This window comes from Colobus angolensis, unplaced genomic scaffold (genome assembly GCF_000951035.1).
Source record: "Colobus angolensis palliatus isolate OR3802 unplaced genomic scaffold, Cang.pa_1.0 Scaffold66, whole genome shotgun sequence".
Classification (NCBI taxonomy): Eukaryota; Metazoa; Chordata; class Mammalia; order Primates; family Cercopithecidae; genus Colobus; species Colobus angolensis.
The window spans coordinates 1241494-1259552 of record NW_012120265.1 but is presented as its reverse complement, the minus strand read 5'-3'; the positions used below and the strand labels follow the sequence as shown (position 1 = coordinate 1259552).

The 18059-nt window shown below is 55.0% G+C and overlaps 2 protein-coding genes across 5 annotated transcripts in view; one reads left to right on the top strand and one right to left on the bottom strand.

The window, feature by feature from the left end:
* PLVAP (plasmalemma vesicle associated protein) overlaps positions 1-2791 on the top strand; it is a 41343-nt gene extending 38552 nt beyond the window's left edge. The window contains exon 6 of the mRNA XM_011925751.1: positions 1860-2791. Coding sequence (XP_011781141.1) covers positions 1860-1866 — 7 coding nt within the window. The 3' untranslated portion in view covers positions 1867-2791. The remainder of the gene's footprint in view (positions 1-1859) is intronic.
* A 9743-nt stretch (positions 2792-12534) lies between these two features.
* GTPBP3 (GTP binding protein 3 (mitochondrial)) overlaps positions 12535-18059 on the bottom strand; it is a 7314-nt gene continuing 1789 nt past the window's right edge. Inside the window, exons 1-9 of one of the 4 annotated variants that reach the window (XM_011925750.1) lie at positions 17144-17255; positions 16552-16799; positions 16352-16438; positions 16062-16264; positions 15778-15850; positions 15539-15682; positions 15212-15377; positions 13304-13519; positions 12541-13118 (exon numbers count right to left, since the gene is read on the bottom strand). In XM_011925750.1, the coding sequence (XP_011781140.1) occupies positions 12893-13118; positions 13304-13519; positions 15212-15377; positions 15539-15682; positions 15778-15850; positions 16062-16264; positions 16352-16438; positions 16552-16799; positions 17144-17196 (1416 nt within the window). In that variant the 5' untranslated portion in view covers positions 17197-17255 and the 3' untranslated portion in view covers positions 12541-12892. Of the gene's footprint in view, positions 13119-13303; positions 13583-15211; positions 15378-15538; positions 15683-15777; positions 15851-16061; positions 16265-16351; positions 16439-16551; positions 16935-17143; positions 17256-18059 lie in introns of those variants that run through there. The other 3 variants (XM_011925747.1, XM_011925749.1, XM_011925748.1) reach the window with 3 other exon arrangements.

The window sequence follows — 18059 nt, the reverse complement described above, 5'->3', positions numbered from 1 at the left end:
CTCCCAAGTAGCTGGGATTACAGGCATGCACCACCACGCCCGGCTAACTTTTGTATTTTTAGTAGAGATGGGGTTTCACCACATTGGCCAGGTTGGTTTTGAATTCCTAGCCTCAAATGATCCGTCCGCCTCGGCCTCCCAAAGTGCTGGGATTACAGGTGTGAGCCACCGCGCCTGGCCATATGGGCTTAAGATGGGAGTCCAGGCCTGGCTCTGAGCCGGGCACGTGGTTAATGTTGTTCAAGTTCCTGTTACGACTCTCATGATTCGTTTGTCCATTCGAGCCGTATTTATTGAGCAGGTGCTGGGAACTGGGCATGGTACTAGGTGCCGGGAACAAGGCACAGAAACCGCTGCCCTCAAGGGGCTCACAGTCTAGTGGCAGAGATGGATGACAAATCAGATGAACGGGTCACTCAAGGGCCCTTTGGTGATGGGCGAGACAGAGAAAGGGGCAGGAAGCGTAAGAAGTTTGGAACTTTCTACCAGAGATAGGGCAGGCTACACCGAGACGGTGATATTGAAGCAGAGACCCAAAGGAGGTGAGGGAGGAGCCATGGAGGGATCCCGGGAAGAGTGCGCCAGACAGAGGACACAGCCAGGGTAAAGGCCCCAAGGTGGGACCGTGCCATGTGTGTTTGAGGGGAGGAGGCCAGTGTGGCTGGAGCGGAGTGATTGAGGGGAACGGGAGGAGAAGGTAAGGGCAGGGAAGTGATGGGAGCTGATCAAGCCCTGTCTGTGGCTGCTGTGAGGACCTGAGCAGACGGGGGACGTGCATGACCCAGTTCGAGCATCCACAGGTTCCTCTGGTCACTGTTGGGGAACAGACTGGGGGACAAGGAGCTGGGGACCAGGACAGAGGCGGTTGCACTAGTTCAAGCAATGATGGGGGCTTCGATGCCTCCATCTCTGAAAGATGGAGCCTTACAGGCTGGCAGCAGGGACCAGAGCTGGGTAAATGCTGGTTGAGGATGGAGTCTGGGGCCAGGGCCAGGGACCAGAGCCAACCAAGGAACGTGAGGCCGCTCGGGCCCCAGGGAAGAGCCGGGGAAGGAAGGGAGAGGACCAGCGGAAGCGGGACTTGGCCACAGCCCCCTCCTCCCCCAGCAGGAAACAGCCTCTAAGCCAACCCCTGACCCCTCACAGGAACCTCTGCCAGGCCCAGGAGGGGGAGGGCATCCCGGATAGCAAGACAACTCCGCTCGTGCAAAGGCAGCGAGACTGGGGGTGCGGAAGCAGTGTGATGGCTCTTGAAATTGTTGGGTCTTTGGCATAGTAGGAGTCCCTGATGGGGATGCCTGGGAGGCGCAGAGGGGTGGAGCCCTGAATGCCGTGTTGTAAGGCTTGGACTTTGTCCTGAGGGCACTGGGGAGCCATGGAGGACGTGTGAGCAGGAGCAGGCAAAAGAGGGAGACTGAAGCCTTGCCTTGGCAACCAGCGTAGGTGTCTGGGGGAGCAGAGGCTTTGGGGTAAATTCTCAGTATCCCCAGAATGTTGGGAGGCACTCGGGAGGGTCAAACAAGCTGTAGCAGAGGCTTGGGGCTTGAAGTGGCCACTCTGAACCTAAGTATCTTCATCTGTATAATGGGGAGGAACACACCTCAGTCTCACCATCCTGGGGAGGTTCAACACATGAGACTTTCTTTTTTTTTTTTTTCACATGAGACTTTCATGGGGAGGCTGAACCAGAAGGAGCTCTGGGGTCCTGAAGAACAAGTAGGGGCCCAGGGTGGGAGGAGGCAGGGCCGGGGTCCCCAGGATGTTGTGCCCCCACGGAGGACGAGCCTCCAGGGCCCGGCGAGGTTTGCCCTTCCCTCTGTCTGACACTCTGTTGTGGTACCATCCCCTTCCTACCCTAGTGGCTGAGGAGGTTCCAGGCCTGAGGACCAAGGGATGGCCCGACTCGGCGGTTTGCGGAGGATGCAGTGAGATGCTCACAGCGCCAGACACTACCCCCTCCCGCCGCCCCCAACCACCCCAGGGCCACCATCAGACAACTCCCTGCATGCAAACCCCTAGTACTCTCTCACACCCGCACCCGCGCCTCATGATCCCTCGCCCAGAACACACAGCCACGGAGATGACGTCACGCAAGACCCGGCGCTGACGTCACGTATCACCGTGGTGATGGCGTCACGTGGCCATGTAGACGTCACGCGGTCATGTAGAGGTCACGAAGAGATTTAGCGATGGCGTCGCGCAGATGCACACGTCGCACACAGACATGGGGGGCGTGGTATGACGTCACAATAAGAAGCGGCAATGACGTCACAGGCCACGTTGACGTCGCACGTCATGTCAATGTCACATAGAGGCGGGGATGGCATCACAGAGATGGTGATGATGTCATAGACACAGTGACAACACACACCGTCACAACGTCACCTATAGATATGGCACCAACATCACATGCACGCATGTCCTTTCACACACTCTACCCAGTTCTCACCTAGTGTCACGTCCCCCCGACCCTGGCACACGGGCCAAGGTACCCACAGCATCCCACCCCCTCCCGCACAGCCCTGGGCCCCAGCACCTCCCCTCCTCCAGCTTCCTTGCCTCCCAGCTACTTCCTCACCCCCAGTGCCTGTACCCGGAGGTGAGAACAGGAAGCTATTCACCTCGGCTCCTTGAGTGTGACGGTTTCCAGGCCCCCCTTGGGGCCCTGATCCGGGGGTGAGGGTCACCTGCTGTCGGGAGGGGAGCCATTCCTTCTCCGCCCACTCCCAGCCCTGCTTGTGGCCCGTTGAAATGTTGGTGGCACTTAATAAATATTAGTAAATCCTTCAAAGATTCCAGAGGTGCGATTTCTGCTTTTAAAGGTACCACATGGTTTCTGGGCACGGTGGCTCACGCCTGTAATCCCAACACTTTGGGAGGCCAAGGTGGGAGGATCACTTGAGGCCAGGAGTTTGAGACCAACTTGACCAACATGAGAAACCCCATCTCTACAAAACACACAAAGCCAGGTGTGGTGGTGCGTGCCTGTAATCCCAGCTACTTGGGAGACTGAGGCATGAGAACCTCTTGAACCCTGGGAGTCAGAAGTTGCAGTGAGCCGAGATCATGCCACTGTACTCTAGCCTGGGCAACAGAGCAAGACCCTGTCTCAGAAAAAAAGAAAAAAGAAAAAAAGAAGAGGCCGGGCACGGTGGCTCAAGCCTGTAATCCCAGCACTTTGGGAGGCCGAGGCGGGCGGATCACGAGGTCAGGAGATCGAGACCATCCTGGCTAACACGGTGAAACCCCGTCTCTACTAAAAATACAAAAACTAGCCGGGCGAGGTGGTGGGCGCCTGTAGTCCCAGCTACTCGGAGGCTGAGGCAGGAGAATGGCGTAAACCCGGGAGGCGGAGCTTGCAGTGAGCTGAGATCCGGCCACTGCACTCCAGTCCGGGCGACAGAGCGAGACTCTGCCTCAAAAAAAAAAAAAAAAAAGAAGAGAAAGAAATTTCTAGATTTGCAAAGAATTCTCCAGAAAAGGTACCAGTGTCCAGTTTAAAGACACTTTGGCTCACTGATATCACTAAATTAGCCAGCAGTCAGGGAAAAGCAAATCAAAAGAACACAGGGAAATCACATTGCACCCAGCAGACTGGGAAAATGTCTTTTTAAGGCCATAACATGTAACACCTACTAAAAGTGTAGAAAAAAAGGGCCTTTTCCTACAAGACTAGTAGAAATTCAAGTCCTGTAATGGCCCTTCCAGAAACTAGTTTAGTGAAACGTAATAAAATAAGGCTGGGTGTGGTGGCACATGCCTGTAATCTCAGCACTTTGGGAACCCTAAGTAGGAGGATTGCTTGAGCTCCAGAATTCGAGGTCAGCCTGGGCAACATAGTGAGACCTAGTCTCTATGAAAAATTTAAAGAAAACCAGGTGTGGGCTGGGCGTGGTGGCTCACGCCTGTAATCCCAGCACTTTGGGAGGCCATACGCGGGTGGATCACGAAGTCAGGAGATCGAGACCATCCTGGCTAACTCGGTGAAACCCCGTCTCTACTAAAAATACAAAAAATTAGCTGGGCATGGTGGTAGGTGCCTGTAGTCCCAGCTACTCAGGAGGCTGAGGCAGGAAAATGGTGTGAACCCAGGACAGGGAGCTTGCAGTGAGCCGAGATCATGCCACTGCACTCCAGCACTCCAGCCCGGGCGACAGAGCAAGACTCCGTCTCAATAAAAAAAAAATGGCCGGGTGCGGTGGCTCAAGCCTGTAATCCCAGCACTTTGGGAGGCCATACGCGGGTGGATCACGAAGTCAGGAGATCGAGACCATCCTGGCTAACTCGGTGAAACCCCGTCTCTACTAAAAATACAAAAAAATTAGCCAGGCGTGGTGGCGCATGCCTGTAGTCCCAGCTACTCAGGAGGCTGAGGCAGGAAAATGGTGTGAACCCAGGACAGGGAGCTTGCAGTGAGCCGAGATCATGCCACTGCACTCCAGCCTGGGTGACAGAGCAAGACTCCGTCTCAAAAAAAAAAAAAAAAAAGAAAAGAAAAAAAGAAAAAGAAAGAAAACCAGGTGTGTGATAGTGCGCTCCTGTAGTGCCAGCTACTTGGGAGGCTGAGGCGGGAGAATTGCTTGAGCCGGGAGTTGAAGGCTGCAGTGGGCTCTGATTCCACCACTGTGCACCAACCTGAGTGACAGTGCAAGACCCTGTCTCAAACGCACGAATGCACAAACCTTTGACTCAGTAACCCCAACCCTGGGGCTCTATCTCTAACAAGTAAAAACTTCAGGACACAAAGCCAATGGCTATCAGGAAAAACAGGCTTAAATTCGCTGTCTAGGGCCAGGCACGGTTGCTCACGCCTGTAATCCCAGCACTTCAGGAGGCCGAGGCGGGCAGATCATTTGAGATCAGGAGTTTGAGACCAGTCTGACCAACATGGTGAAGTCCCATCTCTACTAAAAATACAAAAAAATTAGCCAGGCGTGGTGGCGCATGCCTGTAGTCCCAGCTACTCAGGAGGCTGAAGCAGGAGAATCACTTGAACCCAGGAGGTGGAGTTTGCAGTGAACCAAGACTGTACCATTGCACCCCAGCCTGGGCAACAGAGCGAGACTCCATCTCGAGGAAAAAAAAAAACAAAACAAAACCCTGGCTAGGATCTCAGCTTGTCTCCTCCCCCCACACCTCTCATCCTCTCAATCACTCAGTTCCCTCCCAGCCCACCCCCTAGGGTCCTGGACTGGGATGGATGAGTCACAAGGACCTGGGAGCTGGCAGCGCCACGCTTAGGGCAGGCTAGTCTGGAGGGACAAAGGAGCGATATTTCCGGGATATGGAAACAAGGGCGAGAGATGGTCACCGCAGGAAGTGCTCAGCTGGGGCTCTGCCAAGACACAGCAAGGGGGTCAGCCTGGCCAGACCGCCCAGACAGGCTGAGCTGGAGGCCCCAAGGAAGCGGGGACGTCCCTGCCCCTAAGCCTACCGCCCAGACAGCCCAGAGTCCTTACGGGGAGACATTGATGCCAGCCAGTCCTAGCCATTCCAGAAGACCTGATCTAGGATTTTAGAGTCAAACATCCCCGGATTTGAATCTTGGCTCAGTCAATCCCAGCCTCTATGTTCTCATCCAAGCATTGGATGTAATAATAATTGTAAGGCCAGGCATTGTTTTTGTAAATAAAGTTGTATTGGGGTGGGCACAGTGGCTCATGCCTATTATCTCAGCGCTTTGAGGGGTTGAGATAGGAGGATCGTTTGAGCCCAGGAGTTTGAGATCAACCTGGGAAATTTAGCAAGACCCTATGTCTACCAAAAATTTAAAAATTAGCTGGGCATAGTGGTATGCACCTTTAGTCCCAGCTACCTGGGGGGCTGAGGCAGGAGAATCACTTAAGTCCAGGACTTGGAGGCTGCAGTGAGCTAGGACTGCGCCACTGTACTCCAGCCAGGGCGACAGAGCAAGACCCTGTCTCCAAAATAATAATAGTAATAATTCTAAACTCTCCAGACACATGGGCACAGGCCTCCGGTCCTTTGTCCGTTTTGCCTTTCAGAGTATTCCAGGAGCCATCATCCCTCTAACCGAACCCAGTGACGTGGCCCTGGCTCAGCCCCTGCACACTTGCACCTCAGCCGCTGCCTCTGGTATGGTTCCTGTGCTGGTCCAGAGGAGTCTTTCCATTACAGACTCTGTCCAAGTCCCTCTCCTGCTCACACTCCATGGCTCTCTATTACCCTTAGAACAAAGTCTAACTCCTTAGCACGTCTGTGACTCCCCTTTTGCCTCCTCTTATCCTGGACTTTTTAATTCTCTGAAAAAGATCAACATGCATTAATTTGTGCTATGCCCTTGGATTAGAAAGCCTTTTTCATGTCTAATGAGCCCTTCTTCTTCAGAAGCCCAGCTCCAGAGACCCACTCCTCCAGGCAGCCTTTCTTGATGTCCGAGGTATAGCTCTTGCTTCCCCTTTTGGAAACCCCCCTTCCAGCCTCATCCCTCCCTCTTTCCAGGCCTGACCTTAAAGCTCTGACTGTCCCGGGCTGGTGGTTCCTCAGGAACCGGGTGGGGGCTGAATACAGGGGTGGGGGTCGAGCAATTGGCGGATCAGGCCCCCTTCCTGACCCTGAGGTCCAACTGCCTGGCGAGTCTCAGACTCTTTGGGGATTTCCTGCAGCCTCTATAAATAACCCCCATGGCTGCTTCCCACAAACCACCTCACCCTTCTTGGAAAAAAGGGACTGTGGCCAAGGACCTCAGGCCAGCTGTGTGCCAGGGCCCCGGGGAAGGTAGGCGGGGCCCCAGCATCCTGTCCAAAGAGCATCTCCAACCCTATCCAGACACAGGCCCAGCTCACCCCTCCTGGGAGCCTTCAGGACCCTCCCCCCTTGGAGCCCACCCCTCACCCACAGATCCACGTTATTGCTTTTCTTTTCTGGGCATCGGTTTGGTTTCCTGATGGGGGCAATAGTAACATCCGTGGACTCAGTTCATGATGTGACCCTTTCCACTCTGGCCACCGCCCCTCCAGCCCCAATTTGTTGATTTGGTTGAACAAGCAAGGAAATGAACAAATAATGACATATTGCCAGGAACCCTGTAAATAAAATCAGGCCTGGGTCTCCACTAGTTGGGTGGTTGGGAAACTCTGGTGGCCTCGTTAGGCCCTTGTCACGCCCTCTGTCTGCCCGGGATGTCTCCCAGGCTCTGTGTCCCCTGAAACCAGAGAGTTTCTGTCTTCAACCTCTGGAGGTGGAGATCTTTTTCTTTTTTTTTTTTTATGTGAGACGGAGTTTCACCCTGTTTCCCAGGCTGGAGTGCCGTGGCACCATCTCGGCTCACTGAAACCTCTGCCTCCCGGGTTCAAGTGATTCTCCTGCCTCAGCCTCCCGAATAGCTAGGATTACAGATGTGCACCACCACGCCCGGCTAATTTTTGTATTTTTAGTAGAGACAGGGTTTCACTATGTTGGCCAGGCTGGTTTCCTGACTTCAGGTGATCCACCCACCTTGGCCTCCCAAAGTGCTGGAATTACAGGCATGAGCCACCGTGCCCGGCCCTGGGGTCTCCTTTAGTTGGGTGGTCAGGAAACTCTGCGGGCCTCCTAAGGCCCTTTTCGTGCCCTCTGTCTGCCACGGATGCCTCCCCGGCTCTGTGGCCCCTGAAACCAGAGGGTTTGTATCTTCAACCACTGGAGGTGGAGATCTTTTTCTGATTCCAGAAAAGATCCTGATTCTCCTCGAGACTCAGTTTCCACCCCGGTCAGGGGAAGTTAACCATTCACATGCCACCAGGTGGGTGCGGGAGGCCTAGATCCGCTCTCTGAGGGTGGGGCACCCTGAGCGTTGATGGGAGGATCGCGGTGGACCGCCTCTGTTAGCGCGACGCGCCCTCTGCTGGTCTGTCCCTGCCACGTCAGGCTCCCCAAAGAATTTCAGACGAACCCCTGCCTATCTGATCCCTCCATCCCTCCTCCAATGGTCTCCCTCCTCTCTCTCCTCCCTTCCTCTGCTCCAGCCACTCTGACCACTTCTGGCCGGGCGCGGTGGCTCTCGCCTGTAGTCCCAGCACTTTGGGAGGCCGAGGACAGATCACCCGAGGTCAAGAGTTTGAGACAAACCTGGGCAACAGAGCAAGATCCTGTCTCCACGAAAAAAATTAAAAAATTAGCCGGGCGTGGTGGTCGTGGTCCTAGCTATTCAGGAGGCTGAGGTGGAAGGATCACCTGAGCCCAGGAGGTTGAAGATTACAGTCAGCCATGATTGTGCCACTGCATTCCAGCCTGGGTGGCAGAGTGAGACCCCACCCCAACCCCCCTCCTCCCCCAAAAAAGGCCAGGCATGGTAGCTTACACCTGTAATCCCAGTACTTTGGGAAGCCAAGGCAGGAAGATCGCCTGAGCCCAAAAGTTTAAAACCAGCTTGGGCAACATAGTGAGAACTCATCTCTAAATTAGCCGGGTGTGGTGGCACATGCCTGTAGTCCTAGCTATTCAGGAGGCTGAGGTAGGAGGATCACCTGAGCCCAGAAGATGGAAGCTACAGTGAGCCATGACTGAGCCACTGCAGTCCATCCTGGGTGAAAGGGAGAGGCCTTGTCTAAACAAAAACAAAAACAAAAAACGATCGGGTGTGGTGGCACACGCCTATAATCCCAGCTACTCAGGAGGCTGAGGCAGGAGAATCGCTTGAACCTGAGAGGTGGAGGTCGCAGTGAACCACAATCACGACACTGCAATCCAGTCTGGGCAACAGAGCAAGACCCTGTCTCAAAAACAAAAACAAACAAACAAAAAACCAAGCAAACAAACAAAAACCCTGACCATCTCACTATTCCTTGAACACACTGTGAAGTTCCCGCATCAGTGGCATATGTAACCCAGTGAAATATGTGTCAGTGGGATATGCACACGAAGGGATTTGCATATTCAGTGCCCTCTGCCTGGGGTGCCCTCCCCAGCCTCCTCCATCTGGCATCCTCACCATTCAGATCTCAACACTCGTCACCTCTGCCAGGCAGCCCACCCTAAGTTGCCTGACTAGGTCACGTCTCTTCTTTAGGAGCTCACAAAGCAGCCATCAGGCAAGGTGTGGTGGCTCCCACATGTGATCCCAGCTCTGTGGGAGGCTGAGGTCTGAAGATCACCTGAGGCCAAGAGTTTGAGACCAGCATGGGCAACACAGCAAGACCCCCATCTTTACTTAAGGAAAAAAAAAAAAAAGGCCAGGCACTGTGGCTCATGCCTGCAATCCTAGCACTTTGGGAGGCTGAGGCAAGTGGATCGCTTGAGGTCAGGCATTCGAGACCAGCCTGGCCAACATGGTGAAACCCGTCTCTACTAAAAATACAAAAATTCGCCGGGCATGGTGGCACACACCTATAGCCCCAGTTACTAGGGAGGCTGAGGCAGGAGAGTTGCTTGAACCCGGGAGGCAGAAGTTGCAGTGAGCCGAGATCGTGCCACTGCACTCTACCCTGGGCAAAAGAGCAAAGACTCTATCTAAAAAAAAAAATGCAGCCATCAGACCTCACTGTAATGACCTCTTGTCTCTTCTTTTTGTTGTTGTTGTTTTGAGGTGGAGTCTCGCTCTGTCGCCCAGGCTGGAGTGCAGCGGCACGATCTCCGCTCACTGCAACCTCTGCCTCCCGGGTTCAAGAGATTCTCTTTCCACACCCTCCCGAGTAGCTGGGACCACAGATGTGCTCCACCATGCTCAGCTAATTTTTGTATTTTTTGTAGAGATGGGGTTTCACCACGTTGGCCAGGCTGGTCTCAAACTCCAGGCCTCAAGTGATCTGCCTATCCTGGGTTCCCAAAGTGTTGGGATTACAGGCGTGAGCCACCATGCCTGGTCTCTTGTCATTTCTTTAATGTGAACAGGTACCAAGCCTGTTGCTCCCCTCTGTGACCCCAACACCCTGCCTGCTCCACAGGAGGCCCTCAGCAAACTCAGATTTGTAGTCAAACAGACCTGTGTTCAAACCCCAAAGCTGGGGGATCTCCAGGAAGTAACAACTCCTGTAAGCCTCAGTTTTCTCATCTGCAAAACTGGAAGAAAATAGCCACGACATCGTGCTGTGGTGAAGAGTCAATAAAATGGTGTGTACGATGCTGGATGCAGGAATTTGATGAATATTCATGGAGTGAGTGAATGAATGAATAAAGATTCAGCTTGTAGAGGGAGAAAGTCCCCTAGGTTTTGCCAGTCAGATTTCTGTTTGTTTATTTGTTTGTTTTGAAAGGGAGTCGGAGTCTCCCTCTGTCGCCCAGGTTGGAGTGCAGTGGCACGATCTTGGCTTCCTGCAACCTCTGCCTCCCGGGTTCAAGCAATTCTCCTGACTCAGGCTCCCAAATAGCTGGGACTATAGGCGTGTGCCACCACACCCAGCTTATTTTTTTGTATCTTTAATAGAGACGGGGTTTCACTATGTTAGCCAGGATGGTCTCGATCTTCTGACCTTGTGATCCGCCCGCCTATGGCCTCCCAAAGTGCTGGGATTATCAGCATGAACCATTATGCCCGGCCTTGCTAGTCATTTTTAAGATACAAGAGGTTGTCCTAGTGTGGTGGCTCACACCTATAATCTCAGCACTTTGGGAAGCTGAGGGGGGAGGATCGCTTGAGTCCACGAGTTCAAGGCCAGCCTGGGCAACAGAGGGAGACCCCATTTCTATAAAAAATAAGAAATTAGCTAGACATGGGACATGGTAGTGCATGCCTGTGGTCCCAACTACTCGAGGGGCCAAGGCAGGAGAATCCCTTGAGGCTAAGATTCGAGGCTGCAGTGAGCCATGAATGTAGCATTACACTCCAGCCTGGGCAACAGCGTGAGACCCTATCTCAATAATCATTAATTAATTAATTAATAATTGAACTAATTACAATTTTTTTTTAAAGATACAAGAGGCAAGGTTGTGCACTGCGCCATGTGCATGTAATCCCAGTGCTTTGGGAGGCCAAGGTGGGAGGATTGCTGGAGCCCAGGAGTTCAAGACTGCAGTGAATCATCACTGCAGTCAAGCCTAGGATACAGAGCAAAACCCTGTCTAAAAAAGAAAAAGATAGAAGAGGCAAAATGTCCAGACTAATCCTACATTTTTCATCCATTGAGGTACAGAGTAAAAAATAAATTAACCTAATTTTTTTAAAAAAAGGGTGGGTAGGCTGGGTGCGGTGGCTCAAGCCTGTAATCCCAGCACTTTGGGAGGCCGAGACGGGTGGATCACGAGGTCAGGAGATCGAGACCATCCTGGCTAACACGGTGAAACCCCGTCTCTATTAAAAATACAAAAAATTAGCCGGGCATGGTGGCGGGTGCCTGTAGTCCCAGCTACTCGGGAATCTGAGGCAGAAGAATGGTGTGAACCCGGGAGGCAGAGCTCGCAGTGAGTCGAGATCGCACCACTGCACTCCAGCCTGGGCGACAGAGCAAGATTCCGTCTCAAAAAATAATAATAAATAAAAGGGTGGGTGTGGTGGCTCGTGCCTGTAACCCCAGCACTTTGGGAGGCCAAGATGGGCAGATCTTGTGAGGCCAGGAGCTTGAGACCAGCCTGGGCAACATGACAAAAATCCCATCTCTACTAAAAATACAAACGTTAGCCAGGTATGGTAGTGCACATCTATGATCCCAGCAGCTTGGGAGGCTGAGGCACAAGAATGGCTTGAGGCCAGGAGGCAGCGGTTGCAGTGAGCCGAGATCGCGCTACTGCACTCTGGTTGCCCAAGCAACAGAGCGAGACTCTGTCTCACATACACACACATACAGAAAAAAAAAAAGAAAGAAAAGAAAGACTAAAGACTAAAAAAGGAATGAGCCAGGCACAGTGGCTCACACCTGTAATCCCAGAACCTTGGGAGGTCAAGACAGCAGGATGGCTTGAGTCCAGGAGCTCAAGACCAGCCTGGGCAACCTAGTGAGACCCCCATCTCCATAATTTTGTTTTTTCAAAAAGAAATAACAATTTGTAGAACAATGAACACAATACCATTTATATATAAATCACAAGACAAACATATTTGAAAGATACATCCACAAGTATGCAAACATTCAAAGTTCTGGAAAGACACACATTAAGCCATGACAACTGGAGAAGGGCTAAGGAAAATTTTCACGTTGAAACACTTCTGGGGCCAGTCGTGGTAGCTCATGCCTGTGATCCCAGTACTTTGGGAGGCTGAGGTGGGCAGATTACCTGAGGTCAAGGAGTTCAAGACCAGCCTGGTCAACATGGTGAAACCTCGTCTCTACTAAAAACTCAAAAATTAGCCGGCCGTGGTGGCCCGCACCTGTAGTCCCAGCTACTCAGGAGGCTGAGACAGGAGAATCACTTGAACCTGGGAGGCAGAGGTTGCAGTAAGCCGAGGTCTCACCACTGCACTTCAGCCTGGACGACAGAGTGAGTCTCTGTCTCAAAAAACAAACAAACAAAATAAAAATAAACAACAACACCACCACCAAAAACAAAAACTAGCCAGGCATGCTGGCACATGCCTGTAATATCAGCTACTCAGGAAGCTGAGGCAGGAGAATCGATTGAGTCTGGGAGGTGGAGGTTGCAGTGAGATGCACCACTGCATGCCAGGAAGGAAGGGAGGGAGGGAGGAAAACACTTCGGCACCTGAGTTTTTTTTACATTCCTTTGGTATTTGCAAAATAAATTAAAAACCATGAAACAAATATCCGATATCCTCCTGTCTCCATCCCAACACGGATGCCCCAGCATCCAGGGTTCAACGGGACCTCCATTCAGCCCCATTCCAGGGCCTGAATATCCAGGGAGTCCCTGTAGGGAGCTCACTGCCTCTCAGCTGTGTTGCTTCACTGAGAATCAAGTTCTTTCCCAGGTGAAAGAGAATCCCGATTGGCCTAAACTCTTTCCAGATTCCCCGGGGCTCCTGGGGCTCCATGCAACTTGGGTGCGACTTCCCTGGATCCCGTCACTTGCCCACGCAGAAGTCCCGGAAGATGATGTCCAGGATCTCCTCGGTACCCCCTCCACCTGTGAGCTGGGTCAGGTGACCCCGGGCCACCCGCAGCGCCTCTGCTGCCAGGGCCAGGTCTTTTGACTGCTTGTAGTGACCGAGGGCATCCAGGCAACCCTGGAGGTGGTGCTGGTGCCTTGCACGGGTCAGGAGCGGGGAACCGGTGGACGGGTCCCCACACCTGGAAGAGACAAGAGACATGGTCCCTCCTAACCTTTTACAACCATCCCTTGAAGGGGAAATGGTTGTACCCATTTTGTAGGTACAGAAATTGAAGTTGAGGGACAGGCACGCGCCCAAAGCCAGTGGGCCAGGCCACACTTGAACTGCGGATCAGGGAAGGCTGGGAGTGGGAGGGGGGCTCACACTGCAGCTAGCTCCTTCCTCAGCGCCTCCAGGAGGCCGTCCAGACCCTCTCCCGTCAGACAGGACAGCAACAGGTGTGGGGGCAGGTCAGGACGCGGACCTGGGCCCTTCGGGGACAGCAGGTCCGACTTGTTCAGCACCAGGAGGAGGCGCTGGCTGCTGTCAGTGGGGCTCTGGGCTCCCACAGAGGCTACGACGGTGGCCAGGAAGTTGCAACTGGAGGGAGAGGCCAGGTCAGAGGCGTCCAGCATGGCCAGAATGAGGTCCGCCTGCTCCAGCCTGGGGGAGCAAGGTCAACTGAGTGGGAGTCCAGTTGAGCAACTGAAGAAGGCACTGGGTAGAGGGACAGTGAGAAGGGCCAGGCAGAGCACTGAGGGAGCTGTAAAGCTTGAGGTGGGGAGGGTAGGAGTAGAGTACCAGGGGACTGGCAGAGTGTTGGGGGTCCAAGCGGAGCACAGAGGGTGGGATAGAGCAAGAGGGGCGGGGCACAGTGCAAGGGGCAGGGCAGAGCAAGAGCAGCGGGACACCGTGCAGGGGGCAGGGCAGAGCAAGAGGAGTGGGGCACGGTGCAGGAGGGGTGGGGCACAGCACAGGGGGTAAGGGCAGAGCAAGAGGGGTGGGACACAGCGCAGAGGGCCAGGCAGAGCAAATGGGGCAGGGCACAGTACAGGGGGCGGGGCAGAGCAAGAAGAGCGGGACACAGTGCAGGGGGCAGGGCAGAGCAGGAGGGGCTGGGTACACTGCAGGGGGTGGGGCAGGGCAGGAGGGGCGGGGCACAGCACAGGGGGCGGGGCAGAGCACGAGAGGCGGAGCACAGTGCAGAGGGAAGAGCAGAGCAAGAGGGGCAGGGCACAGCACAGGGGTTGGGGCTGAGAAAAAGGGGCCGGGTATAGCACTGGAGTGGGGCAACCATGAGTGGCGGGGCAGTGCAAGAAGGGCCAGACACACGACAGGGGACGAGGTAGAGCACGAGGGGCGGGGCAGAATGTAGGGGGTGGGCAGAGCACAGGGGATAGGGTAGACCACGAGGGGCAGAGCGGAGCGCCAGGGCGGGATAGAGCACGAGGGGGCGGGGCGGAAAGTGAGGGCTAGGCGGAGCGCTTAGGGATGAGAAACGTGTCTGGAGGGCCGGGGGCAGGATTTAATCAGAACCAAATTACTGGCCCGGCACAGTGGCTAACGCCTGTAATCTCAGCACTTTGGGAGGCCAAGGCAAGTGGGTCACCTGATGTCAGGAGTTCGAGACCAGCCTGGCCAACATGGTGAAACCCCGTCTCTACTAAATATACAAAAAATTAGCCTGGCATTGTGGTGGGCGCCTCTAATCCCAGCTACTCGGGAGGCCGAGGCAGAAGAATCGCTTGAATCCAGGAGGCGGAGGTTGCAGTGAGCCGAGATCGTACCACTGCACACTCCAGCATGGGCAACAAGAGCGAAACTCTGTCTCAAAAAAACAAAAAAAAAACAAAAAAAAAAACACAGGACAGGTACGGTGGCTTACGCCTGTAATCCCAACACTTGAGGAGGCCGAGGCTCAGGAGTTAGAGACCAACTTGGCCAACATAGTGAAACCCCATCTCTACTAAAAATACAAAAAAATAGCTGGGCGTGGTCGCTCCCGCCTGTAATCCCAGCTACTTGGGAGGCTGGAGAATTGCTTGAACCCGGAAGACAGAGCTTGCAGTGAGCTGAGATCGCGCCACTGCTCTCCAGCCTGGGCAACAGAGCAAGACTCGGTCTCGGAAAAAAAAAGAAAAAAAAAAAAAAGAACCAAATCACTGAGATCCCTGCTTGAAAGGGCATAGCAGGTTCTCTGAGATTCAGGAAGAATGAAAAATAAATGCAACAGGGAGAAAAGGCAGAGAAAGGGCCCCGCGTTCCCCTCCCATCACCACCGAGTCCGCCCACCTTTCCCGGGCGCGCCGAACGCCCTCCTGCTCCACCAGCCCCACGCCCTCCCGCAACCCAGCCGTGTCGCTCAGCAGCACAGGAAATCCGGCCAGGTCGACGGGGGTCTCCAGGACGTCACGGGTGGTCCCTGGCTCCGGGGACACGATGGACACAGGTTTCCGACCTGGGGGAGGGTCAAAGGAAGAGGAAAGGGTGGAGACAAGGGAGCTCCTCCCCCAGGTTCTACCCGGTGTCTGGAGGGCGCTTTAGACCAGAACAATTCAATTACCCAGCTCCTGACCCCGCCCCTGGCACTAGGCCCCGCCCCCTCCCCCGCCCACTCACTGAGCAGGTTCACTAGGCTGCTCTTGCCGGCATTGGGGGGTCCAGTGACCACTACGTGCGCCCCTGAGCGGAGTCTCTGCCCGCGCCTGGCATCTCGTAGATGTGCACCCAGGGCCACCTCCAGTGCCCGTACTTCCATGTCCGCTGTGGGTGACAGAAGGCAGGCAAAGAGAGACAGTGAGGGGAGCCTTTGAGGGCTGATAGAAGTGTCTTCCTCCCCCACCACTAGGTAGACCCACCTTGCTCCAGGACCCCCTCCTCCAGGTTGTCATCCTCGCCAAAATCGATATAGGCCTCCACGTGGGCCAAAGCCTGGCGGGACAGGGAGACCAGAGGTGGTGTGTGCACCCAGAAACCCACCTTCCCACACCCAATTTATCCAGCCCGACTTCAGGGGCCAGATTGGCAGCTCATAGGCCGGAAGATTTCACGCAGGGAACGGATGAGGGATTGATGGGGGTCTCATGCAAGGGTTGCACAGATGGGGTCTCTGAGAGAGAGAATGGACAAATGGGGAACTTGCTTTGGTGAGGGTCTCGGCCCAGCCACAGCAGAGGTGGCCCAGCTCCCCGTCCAGCTGCCTGAGGGCCTGCCGCCGCTGCGCCTCGGTTTCTGCGTGGATAAGGTCCGCCAGCCCCTCCACTTCGGTCAGGTTCAGCTTCCCATTGGCAAAAGCCCGCCTGGTGAACTCGCCTGCCTCCGCAGGTCGAAGCCCTGGCACGCTGCCTGCAGGAAGGTCCCAGTCTGACGTCCCCTGGTCCCCACCCAGGCCCATCGGGAGGACCAAGCATCTCACCCAAGGCTGCAACTCACCCAAGGCCTGCAGGACGCCGCTCACCACTGCCGGGCCTCCGTGCACGTGGAACTCCACGCAGTCCTCACCGGTGAAACTCCGGGGACCTAATGTGGCCGAGAGCTGACAGTCAGAAGGACAGCACAGCCAGTGCAAACTCTTAGAAGGGGGAAACTGAGTCATGGGACCTACAGGAGGCTCGGAATCTGGGGACCCTCACCTGGGAACCAGAGCACCAGTGCGCGGTCCAGAGGCTCCCCGGAGCGGGGGTCGCTGAGGAGGCGCAGGCTGGCGTGGCGAGCAGGGGGCAGGTCTCGGGCTGCCGTGAGAATCCGGAGGGCGTGGCCGCTGGAGGGGCCGCTGGTCCGGATCACCGCGATGCCGCAGCGGCCTTGGCCAGAGCTTAGCGCGAAGATGGTGGCGCCGGAGCCGGGGGCTGGTGCGCCGCTGCTCCGGCGCGTGCACAGTCTGGAACCGGAGGGGAGGCGAATCAGCGCATCTGGGAGGCTCAGTCTCAGTGTCAAGTAAACCAAGGGCTTGATGATTGCCGAGATGCCCCAGGTGCGGGGGGTCTGCGGCTGGGGGATGCATAAATTGGATGTTCTGAAGGCCGAAGGGTGACCGGATTAGGGACTGTGAGGCCAGAAGGAGACCCAGATGTGGGCTCTGCGGCAAGGGGAATGGACGATTTAGGCACGGAAGAACGCGAATGATTGCTCTGCCGCAGGGAATTGGGCCACTAAAACCCTGGGAGTGGGTCTGAGTTCCAAGTAGCACCCCAAGCTGTCACACCCCTTCCCCTGTAGCCCCACCTGCGAGGCCCACGTGCCGCTTGGGCCGCCAGGGTCCAAAGCCCCCGCCACATGGATTTACAACCTGAGACCTCCCTGCCAGACCTGCCTGTGTGGCTTCAAGTCTGGGCAGGAGGCCCGGTCCACTCCGTGACGTGGCTAGTAAAGTGCTCAACTATTCTCGACCATCATTGGGTACCTTAGGATACGTCCCGCCCACCGTCTGAAGATCTTCGCTTCCATTGGCTGGTGCAAGGTAGAGAGGGAGGCGGGGGCTCTATGAAGGTGGGTGTAGCGAAATGTTGTTCCCCTGGCAACATGAGACCGAATTTTTAGGGTCCTAGCGCAGCGAGACTGACAATAGGAATAAGGAATGGAAGAAAGGACGGAGCGAGCTTGGCACAGGGCAGTGCAAATTACAGCGAGGGGAGGTTTTGAGTCCCGCATTTTCCGTCTGATCACTCCGCAGCCTTAGGCGTGGCAAGGACCTATGTGCGCTCAGTTTTTCAGTTCAAGAAAGGAGGGACTACACCTCTTTACGTTCAGGTTCAGACTGGAAACGCAGAGCATCTCAGTGACCGGGAGGGATTAGTACTGAAGAACCCACGCCCTGGCCCAGGGAAAATCTTGCCCAAACTTCTGGAAAGAGTCCTACTTGCTTTTACCGGAACTCTCCAGATTCTCTCCCCTCCCTAGCGTTCCCTCCTGCCATTCCCTTGGCTTCGGATGCCCTTCCTCATTTGACAAACTCATCCTCAAGGCCTAGCTCCAAGATCCCCTTCTCCGGGAAGTCTTGCTGGAACCCCCAGCACAGCCCTCTCTCCACTGTGGACTTCCTTGGCTCTCTCTCTCTCTCTGGCCCAGGTCTGCACCTGCAGAGACAAGTGTCCGGTCAGTCTCTGCCTCCCCGAAAGCCAGAAAGGAGAGCATCGGAGAT